Source organism: Colletotrichum truncatum, assembly GCF_014235925.2.
Source record: "Colletotrichum truncatum strain CMES1059 chromosome Unknown Contig_0007, whole genome shotgun sequence".
Lineage (NCBI taxonomy): Eukaryota > Fungi > Ascomycota > Sordariomycetes > Glomerellales > Glomerellaceae > Colletotrichum > Colletotrichum truncatum.
Genome location: NW_027222404.1, coordinates 652,107 through 679,371, shown reverse-complemented (window position 1 = coordinate 679,371; position 27,265 = coordinate 652,107). Strand labels below are relative to the sequence as shown.

Here is a 27,265-nt window from a genome sequence, read left to right as displayed (position 1 = left end):
TAGCAATCGTTTATAGTAATCTACAGCTGCTAAAACAATCTAGCACTCCATGCTCCCATCTTCTTCATTAACTGTTTAACTAAGTCAAGATCTTTCTTCTGCAAAGTTACTCTTTTAGCGTGAATAGCACAGAGATTTGCATCTATTAATATTCATGTTAATATAATAGTTTGAAGATCAGGATAGGATATCTTACTCTCGAACATGTTGATTAGAAACTGTTCGCTCATCTCATGGAGAGCCTCTATAGCCATTGACTAGTAGCGGATCTTATGGCGGTTTCTTAGTGGAAGATCAAGTGTTATTTCTCGAACTACTCTTGCGAAACTGCTCTGCGGAATTAAAAGATTGGTGGTCTTTTGATATTTTCGAATCTCACGAAGTGCATTTGCTTCACATTTCAGTAATTAAACAATAAAGAGTTACTTCTTACTTACTACCAGGCCTCTATCTACGAACTTTCTGGCGTTTAGTGATCTGGACGGGCTTTTTTCGAGCAGCTTTTAGCTGCTTCTTTGGCGCGAAGTTCAGCTGATCTTTCCGTGCAATGGTTGGTGGTTGGCCAGTATCTGTTCGTCTCGCCAACTTCGTCGCAAAGTTCCGCTTCAGCGGTGGTAATTCTGGTTGACTCAGGTCTGGGCTAGCCTGGCTATAGTAGGTTGCATGACTTGAACTTCTTGGCGGAGTCTCCCGAATCTCTGTAATTGGCTGTTTCAGGGGATTACCCCTCGCTGATGATGAGGGGTAACTATTTGGCGGTGAAGAGCCCTCCACTGTTAGCAGAGAGCTCTGATCTGACACAGGGCTAGTTGATAAGCAAGGCATTGAAGGATGAATGTAAGTAGGAGAAAAAACAAGTCGAAGGAGAATTCAGAGCTTTTAGATTTGTGTACGAAACGTATTAGTCAGAAACCCTAAAATAGAAATTTACGTAAGGCTACATAATCAAATGTTTGTATTCATCTTGTAGTAATCCTGCAAACTACTTCCTGTTCACACCAAAGGTAATTCTTACTACGTATGATGTCGAACTCAATTGCGTCTGACCCTTTTGGGCCAGACCCTTTTGCATCCGATTGTTCTGCTGCTTTCGAGCTCGTAAATTCTACGCAGACTCCAACAATCAATACTCTACCTTCTGGTTTACAGATACAGTCGGAAATCATTTTATTTGTTATTGAGACTTTCCAGACTTTTCTCTCGTTTTTCAAAACCCTGCCATGGTATCTCCAATGGGTAATCCTTGGCAAACACACACCGTTGTCCAAATCCCCTCAACCTGAACGAAAACGCTTCGCCAAATCCTTGTGGACTTTACAACGCCGAGTATCATTCTGGGATCACTTTCACCAAGGCTACCATATGACATCAGGGGAGCCAAAATTAGTCTGCAAGCACTGTCACCAAGTTTTCAATCATCCAACAATCAAAAACTCTGGTACAAGTGCTATGTAACAACACCTCGCTGCAAAGTCTTGTAAGACTCGACGTTTAGGCGCAAACCAGGTGCCTGTAAGTTTTACAGGTCATTATAGCAATCATTTGTAGTAATCGCAATCTAGGGTACCTAATTGAAAGCAGTCTCGGAGCATCAAGCATTAGTTTACTGTATTGTTAGATCTAACTTAGCGCTTAATACTGTTGACAACTTAAGTTTCCGGCAATTCTGTTCACACCTGAATCCTCTCTACCACCTCCCATCTCGAAAGACGCTCCGAAGCTGGATATCCGAGGAGGCCTTACGCATTCAACACCACACTCTTCAGCTAATTCCGCCTGGTAGCTATGTCTCTCTGATGATTGATATCTGGAGTACACCTGGGTTAAAATATTCACTGCTTGGTGTTTTATGCCATTTTATCGACAAGCACTGGAGGTTACAACAGGTTCTTCTTGGTGCTATTGATATGACAGATGGTCATACAGCCTCTAAGCAAGCAACGGCTTTATCGACTCTGTTAGAAAATATTCGCCAGAGGACGAAGAAGACAATTCGATTTCAGACAGTCTCTGCAGACAACGCAAGTTCTTTTAAGCCAAAAGTCCTAGCACAAGAACTTGCAAAAGGGTCGACATCCACAGTACAGCCGATATATCATATTCGCTGTTTAGCCCATATTTTCAACCTTGTTGTTCGAGCGATTTTTGAGGCTCTTCGAATTTCGATGGTAGAAGCCTCTACAGAGTTTGAGCCTTCTACTACTCGAGCTAAAGATCAAGAGGACTCTGACGATGATTTTGATACTGAAGATTCTACTGCTGGGGAAAATCCTTTTGGAGCTGTTATTCAAAAGGTTAGATACTTCACCTAGTTATAAGATTTTATATTAACATATATACCTCCAGATTCGTGACCTCGCAGTTTCCCTTAAGCTTTCTAGTAAGAAGACGCAAGAGTTTCTCGACCTCCAGAAATCGACTCGCATTGGCCAGCGACCACTACGCCTCCTCCGCGATGTTAAGACAAGGTGGAACTCTACTACACTTATGTGTCTCCGCGCAAGAGAGCTTAAAACAACGATTTCAGCTTGGGTTGAAAAGCACTCTCTACAGGAACAATTCTCTCTTGTGGAGACCGATTGGGAGGCTCTTGATATTCTGCTTGATATCACCAGCCCGTTTTTACTCTTTACAAACATCCTCAGCCGGTTAAATGACCTTACCCCTGGTCATACCTTTACTTTATTACAAGTTGCAACAGTTCACTTGTACTTTTGCGCCTCTGCACTTAAAGATAAAGTTACTAGCAAAGACTTTACTTGGATATCAATCCTTCAGGCTGCTACGAAAAAGGGCCAAGAGAAGCTGGAAAAATACGTTCAAAAGCTAATTGAAGAGGATTCCTTCAAGGTATATGGTATTGCAACTCTCCTTACCCCTGAAGCTGGGACATCAGTTTCGAGTACTTTTGACACGCGATTCCAATTCGCAAATTACTTCGAATACCTTCCTTCTTCAGCCTCACTTCGAACTCGAGTACAGCAAGAATTTATCGAGGTATATACAAAGCAGTACCATCAAGATTCGGAACGCCATACCAATACTCAAAAAGCTGCAACTGAAGGACTCCGATACACTCTGCATAGTTTACCATCACGCAGTCTAAAGAAAAGGGTATTTGTAGCAATCTATTGTAGCAACTCACTGTACTAACCTATTATAAGGGCAAAATGTCATCATCCCAAGACGCACGAAATATCTATAATGACTTTTTTAATATTGGTAAGATAAAGACTCATATCTTACTAGGCTTAACAGCTAATAACTATATTTAGTTATGTTCCCTGATGAAACTGTTCAGCAATTTTGGGTCCGCCTAGACAATAGCTATCCCAGATTCCATGGTATTTGTCGCATGGCTCGAGACTTCTTATCTATTCAACCGACGTCAATACCCTTAGAGCGATCATTCAGCCTTGCTCGCCATATCTGTCACTACGCTCGGTTCAACCTTTCGGCTGATACTATTTTTAATACTTTGACTATCAAAATTAGCCAGAATAATGAGGCCTGGCTTTCCCAAACCACACTTGAGGAAGTTCCAGATGACACGAATATCACTGAAGCATCTGAAGAGCGCCAGCATATTATTAGAGAAGCTTTTAACTACTCTTCTCTATTGGATAAAGCTGATATTCAGAGATATCTGAAGGTCTCTGATGATCTTACTAAGATCTCTATTACTGCTACAGGAGATGCTCCCTCCCCGCCTCCTTACGAAGTCTCAGTAGAAGAGGAGGATATTAGCGATAGAGATGAGGAGCTGCCATCCTTATCTAGCTCTCAACAGCCAAAACTATCGAGTCAAGTTTCCCAACTTAGCAACTCACCTACGCCTTCTGTATCCCAAGAACTCCCAAACTTCTCCGAGCTTGGGGGTCGCAAAAGGAAGAGACTTACTCGGCTAGATCTTGTCGAACTCTCTCCTGACGAGGATAGCGATTAAATATACATTGTTCCTCTGATTTCACTCCGACTTTATCGTATTATTCTCTATTAGTTTCTTATATTTGTAGTAATCTATTCTAGCCATCTATGTTTTATGTAACTTACTCTTTCTCCCTATAACTAACTAGTTATATTTTCTTTCTATCTTAGTTACAGTATTTCCCGCGTTTCTTGTGGGTAGCAAAATTACCCGTGGGTAGTGTAACCCATGGGTCGTTTTACCCACGGGCCTTTCAACCCGCGGGTAAATATAGTGGGACTGCCCGTGGGTAATTCGGGTTTACCCAAACTACCCACGGGTAGTTTTGGGTACTACCCATACGGGTACCCGCGGGTATTACCCAACCCTATTTCTAATCATAACATAAAATTTACAGAGGGAGTAGAATCATCGCTATAATTACAGTAAATCTTAAATTTGGAGTACTACCAGTCGATATTAACTTACTAGATACTCTACATTTTGTTTCCTTGTCTGTGTAGAGTATGTACGCTTGCAAACGCAGATTGGAAAGCTCCTTGGAACTCACCGGCCTTACTTTCGATCAACAAGTGGGTCATCACCACATCACAAGCCCTGATGGTCTAGCGGTATGATTCTCCCTTAGGGTTGTCTACACGACATCTCAATTCTGGGAGAGGTCCCAGGTTCGATCCCTGGTTAGGGCCCAATCCACGCGTAAAGCGTTTCTTTTTGGTGTTGTTTTTATCGCAAGTCATGTTGGGACCAGTTTAGGTTACATTTTTCAGCCGAGCCTGTCTTGCGTTGTCCCCAAACTGTAACTCGTAAGGCTTCCTGAAACTGCAGCTCGTAAAGCATCCTGATTGGAAGCCCTACAGTGTACTGGGTTGCTATTAGACGGTCTTGCCCCACTATCATTCGTTATGTTAGGGACGTGCAGGAAGAGTGAGATTGAAATTGACCAACTGACCCTGTCATTGCTCGAATCGTCGACGCTGAGGGCTCTTTTCCGCATTATTATCTGACAAGAGTGACCTGCGAAGCTATTGAGCTGAGAAGAGACATGGATGTTATACATAGCTCTGACCATGCTCCGTCTAAGCGCGCTGATTCACGCTTGTTCCTGAAAGAGGCTGACCAGTTGCGACACAATTCGCAGCCTCAAAAGCTGCTCCGCCGCATTACTTTTTCCAGCCCAATGCGAGTTAAATGCACCAAGGATTTACATAGGCAGTAAAATCAAGTCCTCCCTGCAGCTAGCCGAGGAACAGGGGCTGAGTTAAGGAAATTCAACTTATGCCCATTTCTGTGTAGGAACCATGTTCGAGTTTCACGACTTCAAGTCCATTCAAGTTTACATCGTCTGTATATTCCTCTACGTCCTTGCTACCATCGCCACGGCAGTGTGGACGTACCAAGGACCAGCTGCCGACAGCAAATACATACAGGCTCGAGTATTCCGGACCTCAGACCGGGTGGCTGTCAACCAACTATACTCTGGTTTGGCCCTTTCAGCACTTCTTGCGCCAGCCGGCATGTTGGTGCAACGGATCACGCACAGATTCCGCCAACTGCGCCTTTCCGCCCTCACAGCACAAAGTGCTCTAGTTGACGTTTTTTCCGGTGTCATTGGCCCTACTACTACACACAATGTTACTTTCAGGGCCAATCCAACTTACAACGGTGTGGTGTTCTACCATTGGGGACTTCGACTGCGAGGCTGCACTCGACGACGGGCTATTTTGGAACAGCCACCGTACCCACAGTGGAGGTAGTTGCGGAGCCGGTCTACATCATACGGACACCGGTACTATGGGTTGTCTTGGCCATGTTTTCCGTTGTTTTAATCATGAGTTGTTTAGACATCTGGAGGAGTAAGTCTCGCGGTTTGCCCTTGCGACCGGCTACCTTCTTGGCGATTGCCAACGCCGTCAGGGGCCCATGGTGGGACCGCGAACTTTATGGGACCTGTGCGACAGACGAGTTGGTCCTGCAGAAGCATAGTTCATCATCTGTTGTGTTTGGAGTAGACCCCAATAACCTGCACCATCTGGGTTTGTTACCTGCGGTTCTACCGATTCAGCGAGGGAGGCATCACTTTGGTCTACGAATACGGGAAGGATCGAATGATACCGCAGCACCCGTAAACTAGAGAATGTTGTAGAGGAAGGCATTTTAGCTTTAATAGAGACCAGTTATCTTGGTTGGTTAGATGTCGGCTGTGCCTCTCCCGTTTAGCTTTGGGTGTATTGGCTTCGAAATAGGGGTCTACTTTAAGGTTAGTAGGCGTGGAATGTCGGAATGTGAACTGAATCTGGCTCCAGCTTGGTATCTTTACGCCCTAGTTCGTGCGCCTTACACATACGCCCTAATAGAGTACCGCGACGGAGAAATTTCTACCGCTATTTTACAAATTTAATGCTCAAATTGACGTCAGATTTCGGTTTTCTCTCTCAAAAACGGGTGGCATGTTTCATTTACCAAGTCGAAGAAGAGATGTAGTTCGATATTGCGCTACTTGGGTTAGTCAGATACGCCGAATGGACGAATATATAAGTTCTTTAATCATGTCACAGCTTTAAGGAAAAGGATTCGAAAGATCGATTCCCTCCTCAAATCGGGTTGTCCATCTCAATTAGGCGTTCACCATACACCACAAATATCAAAGAGAAGCATTTAACTGCACAACTACAACCAAGTTATACCCTCCTTCCGCCATAATGTCTACCGCTATAGTGACCGGCGCAACCGGTAGGTGCAGTTTGGTATTTCTCCCATAACTACAGCCATTGACATATAGCCCAGGCATCCTCGGTCGAGAAATTGTCAAGGAGCTGGGCAGCAGGCCTAACGAATGGTCGCAGATTTACGCTCTATCACGTTCAAAGAAGGAGGAGTTTCCCGGAAATGTCGTGCAGAGCCACATTGACTTATGTGCCTCCACGCAAGAGATGGCCCAAGAAATGAAGGGTATCGAAGCGGAGTATATCTTTTTCGCCGCGTACTTGGAACAAAGCAGCGAGGCCGAGAACAGCAAAGTCAACGGTATGCGCTACCGAAACACTTTGGCAGTCTTAAGACGAACTAACATCACATCAGGAGACATGTTCGAGGCCTTTCTCAGGGCTCTTGAGATCAACAACAGTGTCTCGAAAATCAAACGCGTTATTCTTGTCTGCGGTGCCAAACAATACGGCGTTCAACACGGCCGCGTAAAGATTCCGATGCAGGAGACGGATCCTTGGTGAGTTTCTCCAGCTTCACAAAGAGACTTTTTTAAAACAAGAAAATTACTTACCGCCCCGAGAAAAGGTTACCCGAGGAGGAACCATTCGCGCCAAACTTTTACTACCGGCAACAGCGGATTCTCCAGGAGTTTTGCGCCAGGCACACTCACATATCCTGGGTTGTAACCTACCCGAGCGAAGTGATCGGCATCGCCAAGGGAAACTTCATGAACTTTGGCACCGCCGTCGCCGTCTACGCCGCCACCCAGCGCGAGCTGGGGGAAAGCGAGCTCGTCTTCCCAGGCGCCGAAGACTTTTACACCAGGGTCACCATGTTCACTGACGCCCAGGTGCATGGACAGTTTTGCCGATGGGCCGCCCTGGAGCCGCGTGCCGGAAACCAGGCCTTCAACGTGGTCAACGGCGACGCAGCGTCCTGGCAGGACCTTTTCCCACGCGTCGCGAATTACTTTGGTCTTCGCGTCCCTGACGACCAGTTTATGCGTCCGGCCCCTGCGCCGTCGGAGCGTAGACTCGCGGCACAGACGCCCTTGTCACTGTCAGCCAAAGCAATGGGCCTGTCGAACCTTGCCGGCGAAACCTCGACCATCAGACAGAGAATCGACCTGGTGCAATGGAGCAAGAAGGAAGAAGTCCAGCAGGCGTGGAAGCGGCTCGCGGACCGGGATGGCCTGGACCGGGAGGCCCTTGACAGAGCATCGTGGGCTTTTGCCGGATTCGCGTGGGGTCGGGATTACGATGTCGTGCTCAGCATGACCAGGGCACGTAAACTGGGATGGACAGGGTACGCAGACTCATGGGACAGTTTTGAGACGGTATTCGGACAGCTGAAAGACGCGAGAGTCATTCCCAAATAGATGCATCTAGACTTGGGAGCGAAGTTGCAACGATCAGAATAGCTGCTTTGTGAAGAAGCGTTACCCTTTTGGCTAGGTAGGTACCGTAGCATTATAATAGTCACCGCTCGTTCTATCGCTCAATCTTATTCCACGCCGCTTACGTATTGTTTGGTGCAGCAGCACAGACATGTTCATCGAATCGAGAGATGGTCGAAGGGATGGCGGGTCACACCCCTCCCCATTAGACACACCCATCCATCCCCCTTGGTGCATCGAAGTCTGGCCCGGTAGTTGCTAGCATCACGCAACTTTTGTCGGCAAGGCAATTAACTCGAAGGAACTAGGCATGCCGTGAAGCCTCGATTGGATCGCTAGAGAGTCCCATCTTTCAAATCCCTGGCCCCGTCGTGCCGCAGGCAACGCGAACGGGGTGGGAAACTAGAAATCCGCCAAAGAAGACTATATACATGAAACCGAAATCTCCTATATTCAGCCACGGTGGCCCGGGTTGCAGTCTGGCTGTGACTGCTTGATCGTCATGCTAGTTGTGCGTGTCTCGAAAGACAACAAGACTCACAAGCATCTATACCAGGGCGCGTCTAGCTCGCTTATGAGGTTGCATTGATCCAACATGTCAGCCGCCTATGTTATGCGTTCTGACCGTTGGGTTGCCCGACAACAGGGTACACGAGTCGCGGAACCGTTATGTCTATGCTCGCTCTGCCCAACTCAAATGGTTTCGACCAGCCTAGATTTTTTTTTTTTTCGGGTGGCCCACGTGGGACAGATCACAACAAACTCTCAGAAGAGATAGGCTACCGTTGGCGTGTATACTCCATAATGTCCCATGATATTGAAGCGGCGGCGGGCGTAAAATTTGGTCAGGCCAGACGCGCTGATCCGGAGTTCGGGACACATCTCCTTTCAGGCAAAGATATTCCCATTTCGGACCGGCGAGTCCACAATGTGCTCCCGTCTGCATATTGTGCTTTTTGGTGCTCCGTCGAAATATGTGCGTGCGTGTTTAAATCGCTCATTGCTAGCATTAGTGATGACTGGTTGCCCGAACCGATACGATGAGTTGTGCCAACAAGAGAGGTGACTCGCGTGCCTATACGCGATTTCACCCATGATAATATAGTATCACAACAGTTTTATACTGGCAGGGAGTTAACAAAGGTAAAAGTCGCTGAGCCGGGCCTAGGCCCTGCCCAATGCAGACTGAGAACGGTAGATCGGGTCCGGCAGAGGAAACCTATATTGATGGCGAGGATACTTAAGTAAAGCTTAAAAGAGTACAGTTGGTGTAAGGGCTTCCTCGCAGAAGACGAAAATATCTTTGAGCGGAAGGGCGTCGTGGGAATGGAGTCAACTCCACAAGGCACAAGCTTATACGAGGAAACGGGATGGGGGGCACGCATGTACTTTGTTTTTGGCACCGGTCAAAGTAGCTGTCAGTAGAAATGATGGACGGTGATCGTCGAGTAGTTCGTATCGGGGGACCGAGGCAATCCTGAAAATGGCGCTGAAAAGCCGGCCGTCCAATCGGCGTAGAGGCGTTGTTATGACTGTATTTTTACTTTAATTTTTTTTATTCATTTTTTGTTTTTATTTTTTATTGTTTATTCGCCTATTCCTCCTCGCCCTTGAGCTTACAATCTCACATTTAGACTCCCTACCTCTAGAGACGCCGCGTCTTATCCTGAGAAGCGCCATCGGTCACGTCACAGTCGCACCTAATGGAGGCGAAACCTCGCGGCAAACCTCACCATTGATTGAGCCCAGATGGCGCCAAAGAGGGCCAAGCGCCGATGGGTTAGACACGATGGAAGGGGGAAACTTGGGGGCTTTTTCTGCCCAAATCCCCCGTTCAATCGGCACTTCAATAATGAAACCAAATATTGCGCAAACGCCGCGCTGGGGAAGCCGTCAAGTTAACTCACAAGTTGCTATAATGGACCCCATAAGGCAAAATTGCGGCAATTGAGCAAATACTGATGGCGATGGCAGCAAGTAAATTTCGTACGAGAATAGAGTAGGGTCGTGTTTCTGAAACACAGTCAATTTGTTCTAGAATCCTATTAATAGCGGCGGCATCCTTGAGGCCCTTTATAGCTTTGGGGCAGAATTTAAGGGTGGCCCTGGGCAGCCCTGTCTAACGGGAAATGGGAGAGGGAGAACCCAATGCATTGTGTGTGCAAACTTTCAAAGAAAAAACGATGCTGAATCATTTAGATGCATAGTACACAGTAGTCCAGCCATCACCCAGCGGATGGCCAGACAGAGAGAGATAGATGCCTGGTCCCTCTGCCTCCCCGTTCTTGTCCTGCTTTTCTGCTACTCATTTCTGCAGTCCTCTTCAACCAGTAGAAAGTCTGATAAACTGACGGGTTGGGAAAAGCCAAGGGCAGGCCTTGCGGAGACGACGAACAGATCCCCTCCCCAATTAAGGTCTCTCTTAGTAATTATGCGAATCTGCTGCGCAAATGTATGCAGTATATGCAGTCAAAGTCTAGGCAGAGGGATCTTCCGGGCTGTCCAGGCTGGACTCACCAGGGGCTTCCAGGCTCTCCCATAGGAACACAAGAAGAGATGCGTAGCACAAAAAAAAAAAAAAGGGACCCAGAACCTAGAACCCAGAACCTAGAGCCACAGAGGCCTCGGGCAAGGATAGGTCCGGCTTCTTCTGGCGCACTGGGCAGTCTCTGGTACACTGGTCGCCCCCTTGAGGGCGCTGGGCCTCCTTTGTTCCTTGCCCATCTTACTCCACACTGACTGGCAAGCAAGCAACAGAAAGGAAAGGAAAAAAAGACCTGACCCAGAAGCACACCAGAAGCACACTGGCACAAGTGAGAGAGAGAGAGCGAGTAGTGAGGAGCCACAGTTTTGGCCGAACCCACAGGCCAGGGACTCTGACTGGAGATACCCACAGTCCATGGTCCAGCCAGACGCCCGCCCAGGGCGAGCCAGACGCCGTGGATCCCCTCTCCAAATCTCTCGCAGCCATGGGAAGCCGTGGAAACAGGACAGGAGAGGAGAAAAGTACATTGTGGTGGTGTAAGGTAAGGGTAAGGTACTGTGGTAAAGACAAGGTATGGCGAGGTAGCACACACACACGCTTTGGGCGAGTACATACGGATACCGCATAGTATGGAGCACATAGCACTATGTATGGGATGGTAAATGAATGGGATGGATGCTGTGTAACTCGTTTGTTGTCCCGTGGATGCCGTGCCGCAATGTGATAAAGACCCTTTGAATCCCCTCCAATCCCCCTCCCGTTAAACTTTTTGTGCATTCTGCCTCGTCTGGGACATTACTAAAGCATTTTCCCTCTATTTTTCCTTTTTCTAGTTTCCCTCCCCCCTTCCGGAACCTAGCTGTCTTACCGGTTTGCTTCCTAGACTATTTCATCACTGTCACCTCACTTGTCTACCGGTGATTCGTCTAGGCACTACATTCGTCGAGACTACAGCCAACATTTTCAACACCATAAAAACGACCCAGTACTGGTTTATCTGCTAGTCAGAGCAAGCCAGAATAGAAGTCGCTAGAAGACTTCCATAAATCGTCGAGTACACGGTTAACAGAATATCAACTACGCCGAACAAACTCTACTACTACTGCTACAACTTTCGAGAAACATCGGTTACGGTAAACAAGTTTTGGGAAGAAAGCCAAAGACCCCCACCATCGACGACTGTACCAAGCAACCCCCCCCCCCTTATACAGATATCGACGACAAACCTCTTCATCGTCGATATCACCACCTATATCTGTCTCTGCTTTCCAGCTTAACCCCCTCAACACCGTCACCACGGCTTCTCCAGCGATCGCCACCATGGGTTCCCCGAGTGGAACCCTACGCCCCCGAGCGTCTTCAAACTTCATGGGCATCCGCGCTTCGGGATTTCCGCCGTCCATGACTCCCCAAGAAAAGCACCTCTTCTCCGACCGCGTCAACACGGCGACAACGCGGCTCTCCAGCACAATGGCCGCCAGCGACAGTGGCGATGGTTACCTCTTCGTCATCTACTTTCACAAGAACACGGCCGCCGACGCCCTGGCACTGCTCAATGCCGCAGACATCCGAGTCAGGGGACACGAGATCCAGTTTTCCTGGCACTGAATTACTGCCGCTCGCCGGTGGCCAGAGTCACATTATGTGCGCGTGCGTTGTGTGTGGTCTGGTCCAGTCTATTCTGCCAGTTCTGCATCTGGCTGGAACAGTCTGAGGGTTGATCCTTTCTTCTTCCATTTTCTTCTACCATATTTCCTTTCACCTTTTTTTTCTTTTTTTTCTCTCCTTTCTCTTCTATTCTACCGATACCCCAATTTTTTTTTTTTCCTTTTCCTTTTCCTTGTTAGTACAATAGCACCTAAAGCACAAGAAGATCAAAAGCGAAGCGAGAGAGAGAAAGGAGAGGCGGAGGAGGAGGAGGAGAAGAAGAAGACAGAGAACTTGTGGTCCAATTTTCTCCCCATCAATTCCCAAATTCTCCATCCTGTTACAGCCATGATCCATCAAATTGCCATCCATCGCCACGCGCATCCTCCCTCCTCACCCCCTCCCCATCCCTCGTCCTCCAATTCCCGCCCGAACGCCCCGGCAGCGCATCCTTTAGCGATCCATCGTTCAACCACCCCTCCCTTACCCTCCCCCCCCCCCCTCGGCGATCTACAAGTCTAGACCCTCTCTAGACTCCGATGGTAAAAGGGCAAATCACACATTGCCCCCTTCCACCCATTTCGCCTTATCAGATGACGAATCACGCCAAAATTATACAAGCACCGCATCCGCGCAGGCATTATTAGTCTCTATTCCCGTCTCATTCTCAATCGACCCCCCCGGGCTAGTTGTGCCTACGGGAACTCCGCGACCAGGTTTGATGACGGAACAATCGGAACAGCCTGTTTTTGCATTGATTCTTGCACATCGATATCATCACATACGGCTTTCCCGAGCTTGATTTTCCCCAGGTGCACAGTCACCGGCAGTCAAACGGACGGCAATATGTGTCGGTGGTACCTTGTCTGCCGGCCCGGTTATTATGCCCCTATACTCGGAACATCGGCAGGGTAGATCGGGACCCATCCAGCAGACGAGCATAACGGGATAGAGAACAGAGAGAGAAAAAAAACACCATATGCGAGGCATTATGACTAGGTGACACGGAAAAAAGATGGCGTTACGCGGCCAGCTCGTCATCATGAGGTTTCTCATTCAGGACTGACCGTCCATCCACCGTTTGCTCATTGCAACCCGTACAAGGGTGTGTGTTGTGCAGCGTGGGTGTGGGTTCATGCGGAATGGCGAACGGCTTTTTCATTATTATTTTATTTGATCAAGGGTCGCATTCGGTCGGTTATCGGACCCAGCGGGCATCGTCAAATTCCCATGGCAGAGAGATATAGAGAGGGAGGGAGGGAGGAGACAGGCAGAGACAGAGACACAGAGAGAGTGAGAGAGCATGGGCTACCTTAGATGAGACGCGCCAACGCAATCATCACCGATTTCGCGAAATCAACTGCAACCGAAACCAGATGGGGCGGCCCCCGTCGGATTCGGGGTGCGGGTACGCGGACGGGGAAGTCGGGAAGGCAAAGCATTTTGACATACATAATGGAGAGTCAAAAGGTTAGTACCAAATAACAACGCTATTCTACATTACACACATATACATACATGCCCATTACACATGCACAAATACGCGCACACACTTTCTTGTCTATCCCTCTCCCCTCCAACGGCTGCAACGGCTCCAACGGGCGGCCAATGTCACACTCCCCTCGCTCCCCTTTCGGTACCGCAGGGACACCGTCCAAGCGGAGAAAAGAGTGACACGCATCCCAAGCACCCCCAAGCACACACTACCTACATTGCGGTTTGTCCTTGCATACAAACATCGGCTGACAGGAGTTCCAGACCAAGTTCGATTTTGATTACCGGCCCGACGTGGGGGAGCCTGACGAGGAGCCGGGGGTCCCAGCTTGGAGGGATGATGGTTGGAAGGGTCATACACCAAAAGAAATGCCCTCCCACCCACCCTTCTCTCTACCCCAAGCCATGCAAGAGACGGACGGAAGATCTCAAGGCAAGGAGGTATGGTATTACAGCGTATACCATACTTACCTTTGCAACCACCTCTTCCTTTTCACTGCCTCCTTTTTTTGCTTTGCTATTCCCTACCAAAAACTAAGGTTTATCGGAACATTGTTGTCTTGGAGGAAACCTAGCACCTCTTGGCTCTCCCTCACCCCCGCTAAACCACCCCCCCCGCTCATCTCCCCTCTCTCATCATTAATGCCAATCCATCTTTTTTCCATCTCGTCTTCGCATCGGGACACCGAAGCAAAGCGTCGTACTCGGGGCCTTCAGTGCTCCACATTCGCTTCGGTTTTCCACCACGGAGCATTTCTTGTCCCGGACGCGGACGGACGGATGGAAGGGAGCAAAAAGGCCTTTGTTCTATTACAAATGGTCCAAGGTTGTAAAGGGACAGGTGACCAGTCACAACGACCGCCGTTGGTCACATTTGCTTGGCCTTTGTCATCAGATCATGTCCTAGTCCAGTCCAGCACTGCTTGAGGCAGATGCAAACCAAACAGGCAGACAAGTCAGAAATCAAAAAAAAAAAAAAAAAAAAACACATAGAAATTAGAATTAGAATTACAAAGAAAAAAAAACAAAATGAAAAAAAAATAAAATAAAAATAAAAATTTAATCACGTCACCCGACCATTACCTTTTTTTCCCTCACCCGTTGTAATCCCGTTGTTTCCGACTCCCACCGTGCGAATGCCTTCAAAAATTGTACCTATTCCATGTGGGTGTATGTGTCCAGACCAGTACAAAAAAACGTGAAGCCATCACCATCCAAAACCACACTCTCAAAACAGCAGTAAAACCATCGTCCTATCCTGTCTAATCTCCGTTTCGTGCGCTAGAATCTAGGCGCGTCGATTTTGCCCGCGAATCGTCCAGGGCGAACCGTTGCTCAACGTGAAACAGGGGAAAAATTTTGTGTCCTGCGCCGTTCCCGAGGGCACGGGGTCCCGGGTTTGCCCTTCCTCTTCGACAAACGGAACCAGAAGCTGCGTGTGCCCTGGGGAAAGGTAAGGGGCACGGAGACAAGCTAGAACGGCGAACAGATGGTGAACAGACCTTGTCCGAGTTGGAATACATGTACCTCCCGCCCCCCTCTCAAATCAGACGGATCCACGGACGACGGGGGGAGGAACCCGCTCCGCATCCCGGATTCCCCGCGGTGGAAATTCATAAATGCTGCGACCGGGGTTTCGCAAAACTAAACTGAACTAGAGAGAGCGCCCGGCGTCGGAGTTTGAACGATTTACGCCGTCCTCGGTGCGGGCCTCCGCGGAATTCTCTCTCGGTCGAGACCCATCCTAGTCCGAGAATCAGACGAGGCGGTGCGGACGAGGGTGGGGGGGGGGGGGGGAGTGTTCACCTTGGATGACCTAGAAACATTGCCCAGGTCATCTACTCATGGTACTCAAGGTAGTCTGGGCGGCACGGGGGTGGGTAACGATGAGGAGTTACTCAATTTGATGCCTAGCAAGAAGGTAGTTTTTCCCACAACCGGCTAGGTAAACATGCATATACTTTGGCCCAGAGTAACCAACCACCACCCACCCCCTTTCGTAGTAAGCCATGCGAACTGGAGTTCATTTGATTAAAACCAAAGTCGAACAAATGACAAATGCCTCAGAAGAAGACAGCCAACAAAAAAAGTTTACTCATCCTCAAGTGCCTAAATCGACGTCGGCATCGGGGTCCCCCAATGGGTCCTGTCCCACATCGTTACCCCCCCCCACTCGAAACAATGACAGTACCATCAACCATCAGATCAACTATGCCATGCCATGCCATGCAGCAGGCTTACATCTGCGCTCTCCAAAAACGGCAATGGCTGTCTCACTCAAAACATGTCCACAGCTTACATCCCCCATCGCCAAATGCAGCCTAGCTAGACGGTCTTGGCCTCTTGGGCCACAACGCCGTGCCTTATTCCTCAAGGGAGCCCTACCTTTGGCGCACACTTTAGCTTGAGGAGGAGGAGGAGGAGAAGGGGGAGGAGGGGGAAACGACCCCAACAGCGACGCTAGGTATGCGCCAGGCTTACAATTTCCCACCCGTAAGAGGTTTAGCCAGGACCCCTAATCGATCAGGCAAGGCGAAGCTGCTGCAGACGGCTTACATCCGCGATAGCTTCATTCGTCGACGAGTGTCGACGGGCGAGCCAACCAGACACAACCATGTGACGAGGTCAATCGACGCTCGCGAGGTAGATGCGCGTGGTGAACCGGGACAATAGCGTCGCCGGCGGGCGCAATTTCCATAGCTTTTGACGCCCAAGCTGGGCCAAGTCGGTATGGAACGTGACGGACATCCCTTGAACCACGCAAGACACGGAGCAGATAAAATAGTGATATAAAAGAGGTCAGCCAAGGTCGCTCAGGTATCGCGCCTCTCCAGCAAGGGAGGATAAGAAAGTTACCAGCGCATCGCATCGTTGCATTGCAATCATTCTTGAGGACGCACCGAGTCTCCAGCCTTGTACGTGATCACCAGCCCACCTCAGCCAACTCAGCAGCACAACATGCCGATCATGTTCGTCTACGAGAAGGATCTCATAGATCCGACACCATCCATTCCTCCTCTCGAGGGGAAGGTCATCTTCATCACAGGCGGTAAGTCATATTGTCAGTTTCCTTTTGTGGTCTGTTAGTACCTCCAAGGTGCTCTCCGATATCTGAGAATGTGCTTCGACTGAAAATGCGTCCTGCCGACGCGATAATCTGTATGAGTGGCATCTTGCATGGCTCGTCCGCTTTTCAAAGCCAGCTCCAAGGAGTTTGCACAAGAAGAACCGTCAGGAGAAGTTGAAACAGGATGAGAAGGCCCCATTCTACCCCGGCCTTCGACTCAAATCTTGAGACATCCACCTCGATGCCCCGTTCCGAGTCGGCCCGGAGCAACTGGATCCTCTTTCCATCCCGTTCGGCCCTGGCATCCGGTGCCCAGACTCTGACACAAAAACCCCGGAGCTCAAGCCGGTGATGAGCCGAAGAGGAGGAGGAGATAGAAGGCCTCAATGGATCGCCTCTAAGCATCTAGGCCTAGATTCCTTTCCATTTCCAAATCCTCTTCCCACTCCTTCCTAGCCGTATATCATCGTCCGTCTTGCTCCGTACCAGCTTCAGCCCTCACACCGAGTCTGCTTCACTCCTCCTCCATCTTCTCTCTTCCATGATCACCCTCCGACGAGCAAAGACGTCCAGCTGACACTCACCAGGAACAGCAGGCCTAGGCAAAGCCACCCTTCTGTCATTGCTTGCCCGCAAGCCATTACACATCTACTTCTCAGGCCGCTCCCGCGTCGCCGCAGACGACCTCATCGCCTCCGTCACGGCCGCTCAGCTCCAACCGCGACCTCTACCGATCAAGAAACCCGCCAATGTCGCCCCATCATCACCGTCGTCCCCGGACTACCCGCCCCTGACCTTCGTCCAAATGGACCTCGCATCACTCTCCACCGTGAAGAGGGCGATAGAAACGACCTTCACCCACGACCGTCTCGACGTCCTCATAAACAACGCCGGTATCATGGCCCACCCGCCCGGCCTCAGCGCGGACGGCTTCGAGATCCAGTTCGCGACGAACCACATCGGCCACGCCATGGTCGTCCGCGCGCTGCTCCCCGTGCTGGAACGCACCGCGGCGCTCCCCGACTCCGACGTGCGCATAGTCAACCTCACATCCGTTGGATATCAGGGCCACCCGAGAGGTGGTATCTCCTTTTCCACTCTCAAGACGACACAGGCCGGCATACCGGTGTTGGGTAACTGGACTCGATACGGGTACGTTGTGAAAACCTCTCTCTCTCTCTCTCCTTGGCTGTTTCCCCTGAACACCCCCCGCAAAGTGAAAAAAACTGACAACCAGCCATCGCTTCAAGCCAAAGCAAACTCGCAAATATCCTCTTCACAACCGAACTCGCCCGCCGGTACCCAGCCATCACCACCGTCGCAGTCCACCCTGGCGTTGTCGAGACAGGTCTAGTCACAAGCCAAGGCTACATTAACCGTATCCTCGTCTACATCCCCAACAAGCTTATGGGAGCGCCGGTGCTCACGGTGGAAAAAGGGTGCTGGAATCAGGTTTGGGCTGCGGTCGTGGCGAAGAAGGCTGATCTTGTCAACGGGGCGTTCTACATGCCTGTCGGACACCTGGCGAACGACAAGCTAGACAGCTGCGCGACAGATGACAAGCTTGCGGGTGAGCTGTGGCGGTGGACGGAGGAGGTTTTGGCGGGTTTTGACTGAGTGTCTTTTGATCGGCATGTTTGTATAAAGGGTCCAGGCGTTCATGTTCCAGTTCGGGTAGTGTAATGTAATACAGGTTCCAGTCAAAAAGGAAGGAAAAAAAAAAAGACACTTGCATAACGACTTGTTTTTTGGGCTTTAGCCACGTTCATCAGAGACTCCTCCGATTCACCGCAGGTGTCATCACTCGTGGCTTGACGCCCAACCCGCAAAAAGGACCCTGAGGCGCGCGCTTCACATAACTATTCGACCGGCCCATCACCCATCGCACCCGGGCTCAAGCCGGGACGACGCCGAGCGTTAATGGACTGCGGGCGGACATGTACCCCGTTTCTCGCCGTTTCTTGTTGTGCCATCGCAAGCGTCGCACCGGACACCGAAGCGGAAGACGATGGCACTCGACCATTCAGCCCGAACCCTGACGTCTCACTGGCGCCCACCGTTAATGTCACCAAGGCGCCAGAGTGTAACCTCGCATTCGTTCCCCCCCATGGCATCACCCCCTATCAGACTTGGAGCCGCGCGCTCAACGGGCTGACAGCTCTGTGGTGGTCTCCCGCCATCACCTGCATCTAATTTCCCATCTCCTTTTTGACATTCGGCCCGCAGAAGTGCCATCTAGGCTACCCCTCCAGACGGGCCTTATTGTCCGCCCTCCCAAGTGGTACAGTTTTTCCGACGTTACGTCAAAGGCAGACCACACTTGTGCCCCCCAAATAACACTCTCATAAAGAGAACCAGGGTCGGCCTGCAGTGGTTTTTTGGCTTACCCCGCCAGAAGCATCTTGGGTGCCCACGCCATTACCGGTGTTGGACGCGGACCGCGCCTTGGACCGCGTCGGCTTCACACATTCCAGGAAATTGGTAAACAAAACGAAACAAAACATAACCTTACCAGACCATGACATGGAATCGTGCGCTATGTGTGAGAGCTGGTTGATCATATTCTGTCGTAATTGATCATTCATGTATAACCGCGTGGTGGATGGCGCAGATGGCACCGAGCTACTGCGATGCACTTGCATGAGTCTGCAGTAACTTCCTACTATCAAAGTGGTTCAGGAAAGTGACATCAGTACGAAGGGATCGAGACAGGTGACTCCAAGACAAGGCCGCAGCCATGCGACCTGCTTTCTCGGCCGGTAGTAATCAGCAGGTCCTCCGACAAGGGGGGAATAGGAAGCCAAATTCCAGTCTCAACCCGCCGCCTCGGTTTGCGTTCCTTGAGCCAGGGGATAATAAGGTCAGCCGGTAACACGTGGAGAAACAAGATTCTCGGTCGCCCTGCTCAGCGACCCTTTTTTCTTTTTTTTCTCCTTTCCCCTTCCAAGGTTTCGTCGTAGGCAGCTGAGGTCCAGACTTGGAGCCTAAGGAAAAATCTCTGCAACATCAGTGTCCCCGTTGTCATCATAGTTTCTGAGAGGCCCCGGTCTTGGTCCGCCCTGTTGGGAATCGAGGACAGTGCAACCGGGGGTAGAATTGCACATCGCGGAGATTGCGGGCGGCCCAGCATGGGACGGAAGCGAAATAACGACCTAGTGTTAGCGGCGACAGGGGGCGGAGTGAGTTGTCGACCCAGCTGCAGAGACAGAGGCTATCTTTTTGAGACCGACGTCTAGTTGGTCATCGATCGAGAGACTTGTCGCGACTTGCAAGGGATTGCAGCGAGCGCCATGATGTAGACTACCCAGCCTGTGGGGGAGAAATTCCGCCTTGGGTGTTTGGTCCAGATTGAGTGACGTCGTTAGTGTCGACACATTTGGAGCACCTAATACATGTCTGTTGAGCGTACTGTCTCTGTGTAACTCGCAACTCAATACGTGTAACGGGAGTCACTTCGATTTCGCTGACCATGAATGAGAATTGTGGGAGAGGATTCGGCAGATTGCGCGTCGTGAGGCATTTCCAAACTCCTCGGTTGCGTTGTAAAGTCGAGTAAGTTACCGGCAGCATGATCTTCGCGACTCTCATCGAATCAGGACAGCCCTCGGACTCTCGGCACATGATACATGGTGTATTAAGTATCGCAAGATCATCAATTTGCCTTTCTCTCCACCGGCTGGTTATCGTTGATTGATTGTTCCTCTCTTCCCCGAGGGATCAGCCCTGGGACAGCCTTGCCATCAAACGTGCCGTCCTGTGGACCGTGGAGACACGTTCTAGCGCGGGAAAAAGCTTTGAATTGGCAAAATAACTGGGAAATTCTTAAAGACTGGGAACGCCCGGCCAGCACAGATGTAACCGCCATCATCAGATGAACTGGCGAACAACAAATACACTTGTTTTTGTTGGCCCCATACTTCTTCCCCGGTCAATCAAGCTGCGACACTTTCAATCTGCGGCTCTCCCGGCCATCTAGACCCCATGCCGAATCACCGATGCCGCCCCCGAAACTGGGAATGACCTAGACTCGGGCGGGGAAGTTGTTCGCCGTTTCATCGAGCGGGAATTTTCGTGCTCTTTTGACAGATTGGAAAACTACCATGACTGTGTCAGTAGTGTAATGTGCTTGAATCCACTTCCTCCATCTACATTGATTAACAAAGATTGCTTTCGATCGTGCATGTGTTTTCCTCCTCCTTGGCTGACGTACTGTTAATTCAGCAGGGCCCATCATTTTGTTTGATTATTATCCATTTCGTGAAACTCATTACTGATCGGCCTCGAGAAACGTCTCTCCTGTTATTGGTCGCCAAGAGAGTGTGGGCTCTGACCCCGACGCTGAGTTTGGTCTTGAATCAGAATGTTGCTCCCAAAGGTCAATTGCACTGGGCGTTCTCGATGGAATAGCCGACAAGGAAGAACCAACGAGCTGGAGTCAGGATTACACTGTCTGCAACCGAACAGCCCTAACTCTGCCCATCTTCATATCGGAAGCGTTATTTGGCCATCCCCGTTCGCTGGGCTGAGGCCACCAACAGCTACCTACCGACTGTTTTTTTTTCGCCGTCCCACTGATCGAATATTCGTGCAGACAGCGGATGCCGGGGTCTATGATTGAGATCTGATGCCTGCCTGTATTTTGCACATGGATGTTGCAGTGGTGCGGCATCCTTTACGTCGTAGGTCAGCGTCTCAGGACTTGTGCAGAACGCATATGCTTTCTTTTGAAATCTCAAATTGTGCGTCAGAATTCGGTGCCCTTCGGCGCCGACCAGCTGAAGCAAAGTCGCAACTCCTCTTCAGAAAACCATGCCCACGACGTGCCCCCCCTCAGATCCTTTGCCGCCCAAGCTCAAGTTCCTCTTCATGGAGCTTCCTGGGAGCAGTCATGTGAGATGGCCAGTAGAAGACGCCATCCCATCCACAACTCTGTGAAATGCTACATCTAGCTGCAGCCAGGGGTACCACATCCCCCACTGGAAAGGGGAAAGCGTCAGGCACAGTACTTTGATTGGATGCGGAACCACGCGGCCGATCCGCAGGGATGTGCCGGGAGGTACTTGTTGACTGGATTGCCCCTCCTTCAATTTGAAAAGGGGGTGTGAAAGAAGAAATTGCCAATGCTTGCTTCTGACAGCGAGCGTTTGCTTGGTTGGTGGGGTCTGCGCTGACCTTGTGGAAAAATGGACATGGGACCGTTGTCCTTCTGGAAAATCGAGACACCATCGCGAAACAAAGTTGTGAACTTGCATGATGCACCAAAGACGATAATTTGCATCAAACTGGGGGTTTGCTCCGCAAGCCTCCATCAGTAAGCGTTTGCCTCTAGTATACTGGAGTGAAGCTGTCCGTCCTTCCGTAGGAGATTGGCTCTGAAGATTGCAAATAACCTTGCGCATCTCAACCTCCTCGGCATCTTAGCTGTTTTAAGTCATGACACAGTTTTTGCGGCTTCTAGACCATTAACCAGGAAGTCCTATCAGAGCGTGAACAAACTGCGGCGGAGGGCCTCGGTGCCTACGTCCACAATCCAGATATCGGAAGGGAGACTGCGTAATCTTGACCAGGGATGCTCACTGCGATGTGAAAGTTCTGTTATCGTTAACGGATTGGTTTATTTTCTTGTTTTTTTTATTCCTTGTGTCGAACACGCCAGCGCGCTCCGTCTTGGCTTGAGTATCTGGGGCGTGATCTGAGCCTACTATGTAGACGGAGGAAATCCGGAGAAAGGGGGAAGAATATGTCTAATTTCCTCTGTGAGACCTTGTCGGTCCAATAGCGATGGCAACTCATTCTGCTGGAAGACCGAGACATCAGGGCACCGAAACAAACGCCAACCCTAATTCAAACGGTTCAAATACCGACGAATCATGCAACGGGCTGGCGGCTCTCACCTAGGCGCAGCTTGAAGGAAATCTCTCGTCCAAGACGGCCTCATAAAGACGCGAAGAGCGAATTGAGTTACTGGTGTATTTGGTCGGCAAGGAATCGGAACATGATCCCACGGCCACCAGCGGAAACGCGGGGGTTGCATGGCAGCGCGGGTGATTTGCAAAGTGGGCGCGGGACAATACTGGCCCCTATAAGTCGTGTGTCGGCACTATCGTTCAAAGCTCAACGTGACACAACAGAAAATCGGTATTTGCCGGTGTTGGGCGTCCGGGGGCTGGAAACCGGCTGACATTGAAGTACGAGCCTTGGCATTGCAGGATCGTTTGTGTTCTACTATTCAGACTTCATTTCTTGTTGGACTCGGGCGATGACGGGGGGAACGAACTTCCAGCAATCGTCAAGCTGCGCACCCAGGGGCCTGGAAAGTTAGGTCGGAAAAGGGGTCGGTGGGCGGGATGGGACGAGAGTGGTGGAAGCAAGCTTTGACAGTACTTTAGTGTTGCCACTCGGGGGTACCTCAGCCATTAGATACACAAGACTCGTGAGATAATGCAAGCTGAACCATTAAGAATAGTTTGCAAAGCCAATGCCCGTTGCACCTGGGCAAATCAAAACTCGGTACATGGTGATGCTCCTGGGCAATGAATGATCCCGTTACGGGGCCACCCTGGATTGATTGGTGGCAAACGGCGGTGCTGGATGACATGACAACGAACCACAACGACAGATGACCTGAGGCTGAACCGGGAGATCGAAGGTACTGGATGCACTGATTGATGGGCAGATGTCTTGCACTGTTGACGCCCTGCAGTGATGCAGCTGATAAAAAGAGTCCAAGGCGTCCAGGTTTCGCGCGCTGCCATGTGTTTCCATGCGACTGCTGCGACGGATTGGATGACAACCGAAAGATGAATTCAATCGATTGAATCAAATCAAGATGGCAATGTTCTACAACCTCTCAATAGCTCGCAAGCGAGGTGCTCTGAAGCCAATGAGATGAGGCCGAGCTATTACAGTTACAGTTCCGGAAAGTCAGAGCTTCGGAGCCGCCAGACAAGCTTGCAACGGCTGGTGTGGTTGTTCGGCTGGGGGAGTGGTGAGACGGTCGAAAAAGGCGTTGTCTGTTAGCGAGCCCCTGAATTCTTGGTATCATTGCCGGCACGGCCCTTTGGGATTTGGTTTTCCCTCTGGTACTCGGAGCTTTCCATGGGCTTGGATTGACGCATTTCGCTATTATTCTAGTGACCAGCGTGGAAACGTCAATGCGGGTAGAATAGTCTCCGCGAACGCTTTGACAGTTGGCATCGCAAAACACTACAGGCCGGACCATCTGCTTCTTTTTAAGGTTAAAGGGAGCGATGAGGGCGACCTCTGCTGGTCATGCGGAAAGACTAAGTAGTGCGCAGGGCAGGTAGAGAAGAGCTTAGGTTCGCTGGTGATGAGACAAAAGTACCCGCAGAACAAACTGAACCGCTGAACCGTGTGCTGCCCAGTGCTGAAGCAGCAGCAGCCAGATGCTGGTCTACTACGCAGTCCGTCCGTAGTAAGATGACGAAGGCGATGTGTGAGTAAGGTAAGCAAGCAATTTGGCGCAGTGACAGGGTATGGATTATTAGCATGCAGCAACATGCGGGATGCAGTCAACTCCCGTGCATGTTATATCCACGCCCCCCTTCTCCTCTCTCCCTCTTCTCCCTCCCTTGCTCGGGGTTGCCATTTTGAACGAGAGGGGCGACGAGCAATCTGCGGAATAAAAGCATTTCAAAGCGTCTTTTAATGCAAGTAGAGGGCATGCCGGCTGAGAGCGTTTGTGGTGGCAGTGGCGGAAGATGCCTTAGCTTTTACGGCAAATCGAAACCAGGCGTGCGTGGATGGCATGTGGAGGCCTGTGACGCTTAGTGGGCGAGAGGCCAGAAGGCGCCAGAGGTAGATGACGGGGCAAATAATCCGCTGACGTTGTTTACTTGATCGCAAAGTGTTTCGTCTATTTGTTGTTCGGAGTCTAACAGCAGACGAGGAAGACCAGCGGGGAGAACAGACCGTGGCAATCTCGCAGCAGAGACGGGGAATGGCTCGATCAGGGTCTCGCCCGTGAGCGATGGCGACAGTGATCAAAGCCACCGCGTTGATGGTCGTGTCTGTAACGGGAGCGACGGATGAAGGTGAGATATGGTTCCGGACGAGGGATCCGATCTGTCATGGTTGAGATGCTTTTTTGTCGACATCAGACCAGGCCAGACGAGGTCAAACAGAGGTGGCGGCAGCGGTCGACAAAAACAACGTCGGCGCTGTCGATCTTGAGGCAACTGGCATTGGGCAATGTAATATGCGTTCTCTGACGGGCGTGTTTGTTTCTTCTGGGGCCCGCGGCAGTCGCCAATAATGTTGCTGAAGCAGGCGAAATATCTCAATATGGTAATTTCTTGTGTGAATGGAATGGAGGGGAATGGCTGATGTGGCTAGAGTGGCTGGAGGAGAGCAAAAGGTGTGTGTGATGTTGCCGCCGTCCTGTTTGAGATGCCGGCAGGAGCAGATGTGAGGGTGAGGCGGCAGGACCTGCCTTTCGTTGTATTAAAGCCGATGGGAGAAGGTACGGAGTACATTGTGGATGTGAATGGATGGATAAGCTATGTAAGTAGGTACCTAAAGATGCATGTTCCGGCAAGTGCGTACCCAGTTTCCTGTCATGAGCTCCCCTTCCCACTCTACCACGGGAGAAGGAGTACGTATTTATTCTGGCCTTCCTTCGACTTTCCTCTTTCTGCGACAGTGTGGACACCACTAGCTTACATGAATGCCTAACTATATCTTTCTTATCTGTGTATTCGTACTTGCATCATTCAACTGACGATTAAACAAAAAAAATAAGAAGAATAAGGTCGAGGAAAGGAGGTAGTGACTGCAAATGGAATAAGTGCAGGAAAATTCAAGTGGCACAGAAACCAGACTCTTAGATGCCCTTTGCTCTGTTTCTACAGGTCGCAGCCTGCAACTGCCTTGCGTAGGACGTGGGCATACATACGTATGTATTTTTCTTTTTTTGCCTCATAAAGAAGTCATGTCCCAGCAGGAGCATCCGTGGCCTGCGTGATCGTCACTGTCAATTGGGTGGAATACCCAGTATAGGCGACTGTCGCAAGGTCTGTGGACCATGGCTGGTACATCGTCTCATACCACACAGCAGGCAAGTACGTCCGAATAGGAGGAGAAGGAGCGAATGCAAAGCACGGGAGTAACTACGCTGAAAAGGTAGAAAGAGAAGTCGGCACCAGCACGGCGCTCTTGTCCCCTCCCCACCTCAAATTTTGATATTTCACACACGCCCCCCTTTTCCGCAGTGTAATCTTAGGGTCCTCATTCGTGCATCTGTTAAAGACATGCGGCCCCCTCGCACCAGCACCACTAACAGCAGCCGCAGTATGTGTACCTTGCCTTAAGTAGCCCTTGCTAGCAATTAGTATGGAAGTACCGAGTCCTCTACTATGTGCTACTTTACTATGTGCCCGACTGCCTACCAGCCTGCTTATTATCATAGTGCTTTCCTCAATGTGTCCACCTGGCTGTACCGCTTTACCAACGCTAAACGGCTTTTCCCTGGCTCCCTTCCGTCGGCCAATGGCCAGGCCCCTTGCAGCTTCCCAACCCAACCCAGACCAGACCAGACCAAAGTCAGACAAAGCCAGGCACAAGGCTTCCAGGGGCACAGGCACAGGCGCAGGCACAGAGTCACAGGGGGTCCCTTTTAAGAGGTTCCAGCCGGGGCCAATCCCACCACATAGCACAGTACTATGGTACCTGCTTGTGGTCCTTTCCCCCCGCTCCTCCTTCCCATTCCCATTTCCACTCCCACTCCCCACTCCTTCTCCACTCCCCAGGTCGTTTGCTTCCTTCCTTGTGTGCTCAAGTGTACACTACACATACGTAGTAGCAGTCCCCTTACCACTTTTTTTTTCTTTTTTTTTCCTCCCATTCTTTCCCTGCGGGTGGTGTGTGCTGTTCTTGCAGAAGTAGCGTTAGGCTCTCTCGTCGCTCGGTCCCAGTTCTCCAATTTCTTACTGCCTGTGGCCCTGTCCCTGTTTTAGTCCGGCATCTGCTTCTTTTCCCTCCCAGGTCCCTCCTTTCTCTCTAGTCACTTTCAATTCCAACCGTCTCCAGTCCTTCTTTTCCACTCGCTTGCCATTCCTTGTTCTCTCCGACCAACTGAACCCAAGTCACTCCCTTTCTTCTTTCTCGGTCGTTATTTTTGTTTGCCTGTCAAGGAAGACGGAGAGAAAAAAATAAACCAAGAGGAAATCCCACGACTCAAACCAACCCGAGTACTTTTCTCTCTCTCTCTTGTTTTTTTCATTCCTTCCTTTCTTCTCCTTCTCTTGTACGGATTCGTCTCTTCTCCAGTCGCCTCACCCGAGAGAGTGTGTGAATGAGAGAGGCAGAGAGGAGAGAGCCAGCTTTCACCCCCGGCATCCCTTTATTCACCTTGCAGTCTATCAACGACTCGCTCCACGAAACGAGAATCGAGACGGGCCGCGAACTCCAGAATCTCTGCGACATTTCCACCTAGCCTGTCTAGAAAGGACTTCTTGACCGGGATTGTCGAAAAACAGCCCCGACGGGATAAACTCCCTTTTGTTTTAGCAACGAGCTATT

At 50.2% G+C, this 27,265-nt stretch overlaps 4 protein-coding genes across 4 annotated transcripts; all 4 read left to right on the top strand.

Moving 5' to 3' along the window:
• Positions 1 to 5,229: 5,229 nt before the first annotated feature.
• CTRU02_210559 (uncharacterized protein) lies at positions 5,230 to 5,685 on the top strand (the record flags this gene model as incomplete). Its single annotated transcript, XM_070205474.1, has 1 exon — positions 5,230 to 5,685. One exon carries the CDS (start codon positions 5,230 to 5,232, stop codon positions 5,683 to 5,685), a length of 456 nt encoding a protein of 151 aa, XP_070060717.1.
• A 945-nt stretch (positions 5,686 to 6,630) lies between these two features.
• CTRU02_210558 (nad dependent epimerase dehydratase family protein) lies at positions 6,631 to 8,015 on the top strand (the record flags this gene model as incomplete). Its single annotated transcript, XM_036730997.1, has 4 exons — positions 6,631 to 6,661; positions 6,716 to 6,955; positions 7,010 to 7,154; positions 7,223 to 8,015. The coding sequence occupies 4 exons, from the start codon at positions 6,631 to 6,633 to the stop codon at positions 8,013 to 8,015; spliced, it is 1,209 nt and encodes a 402-aa protein (XP_036577292.1).
• Positions 8,016 to 11,838: 3,823 nt separating this feature from the next.
• CTRU02_210557 (uncharacterized protein) lies at positions 11,839 to 12,126 on the top strand (the record flags this gene model as incomplete). The annotated part of the gene is made up of 1 exon (XM_036730996.1): positions 11,839 to 12,126. One exon carries the CDS (start codon positions 11,839 to 11,841, stop codon positions 12,124 to 12,126), a length of 288 nt encoding a protein of 95 aa, XP_036577291.1.
• Positions 12,127 to 16,617: 4,491 nt separating this feature from the next.
• CTRU02_210556 (oxidoreductase C736.13-like protein 2) lies at positions 16,618 to 18,343 on the top strand (the record flags this gene model as incomplete). Its single annotated transcript, XM_036730995.1, has 3 exons — positions 16,618 to 16,708; positions 17,314 to 17,878; positions 17,977 to 18,343. The coding sequence occupies 3 exons, from the start codon at positions 16,618 to 16,620 to the stop codon at positions 18,341 to 18,343; spliced, it is 1,023 nt and encodes a 340-aa protein (XP_036577290.1).
• Positions 18,344 to 27,265: the final 8,922 nt, after the last annotated feature.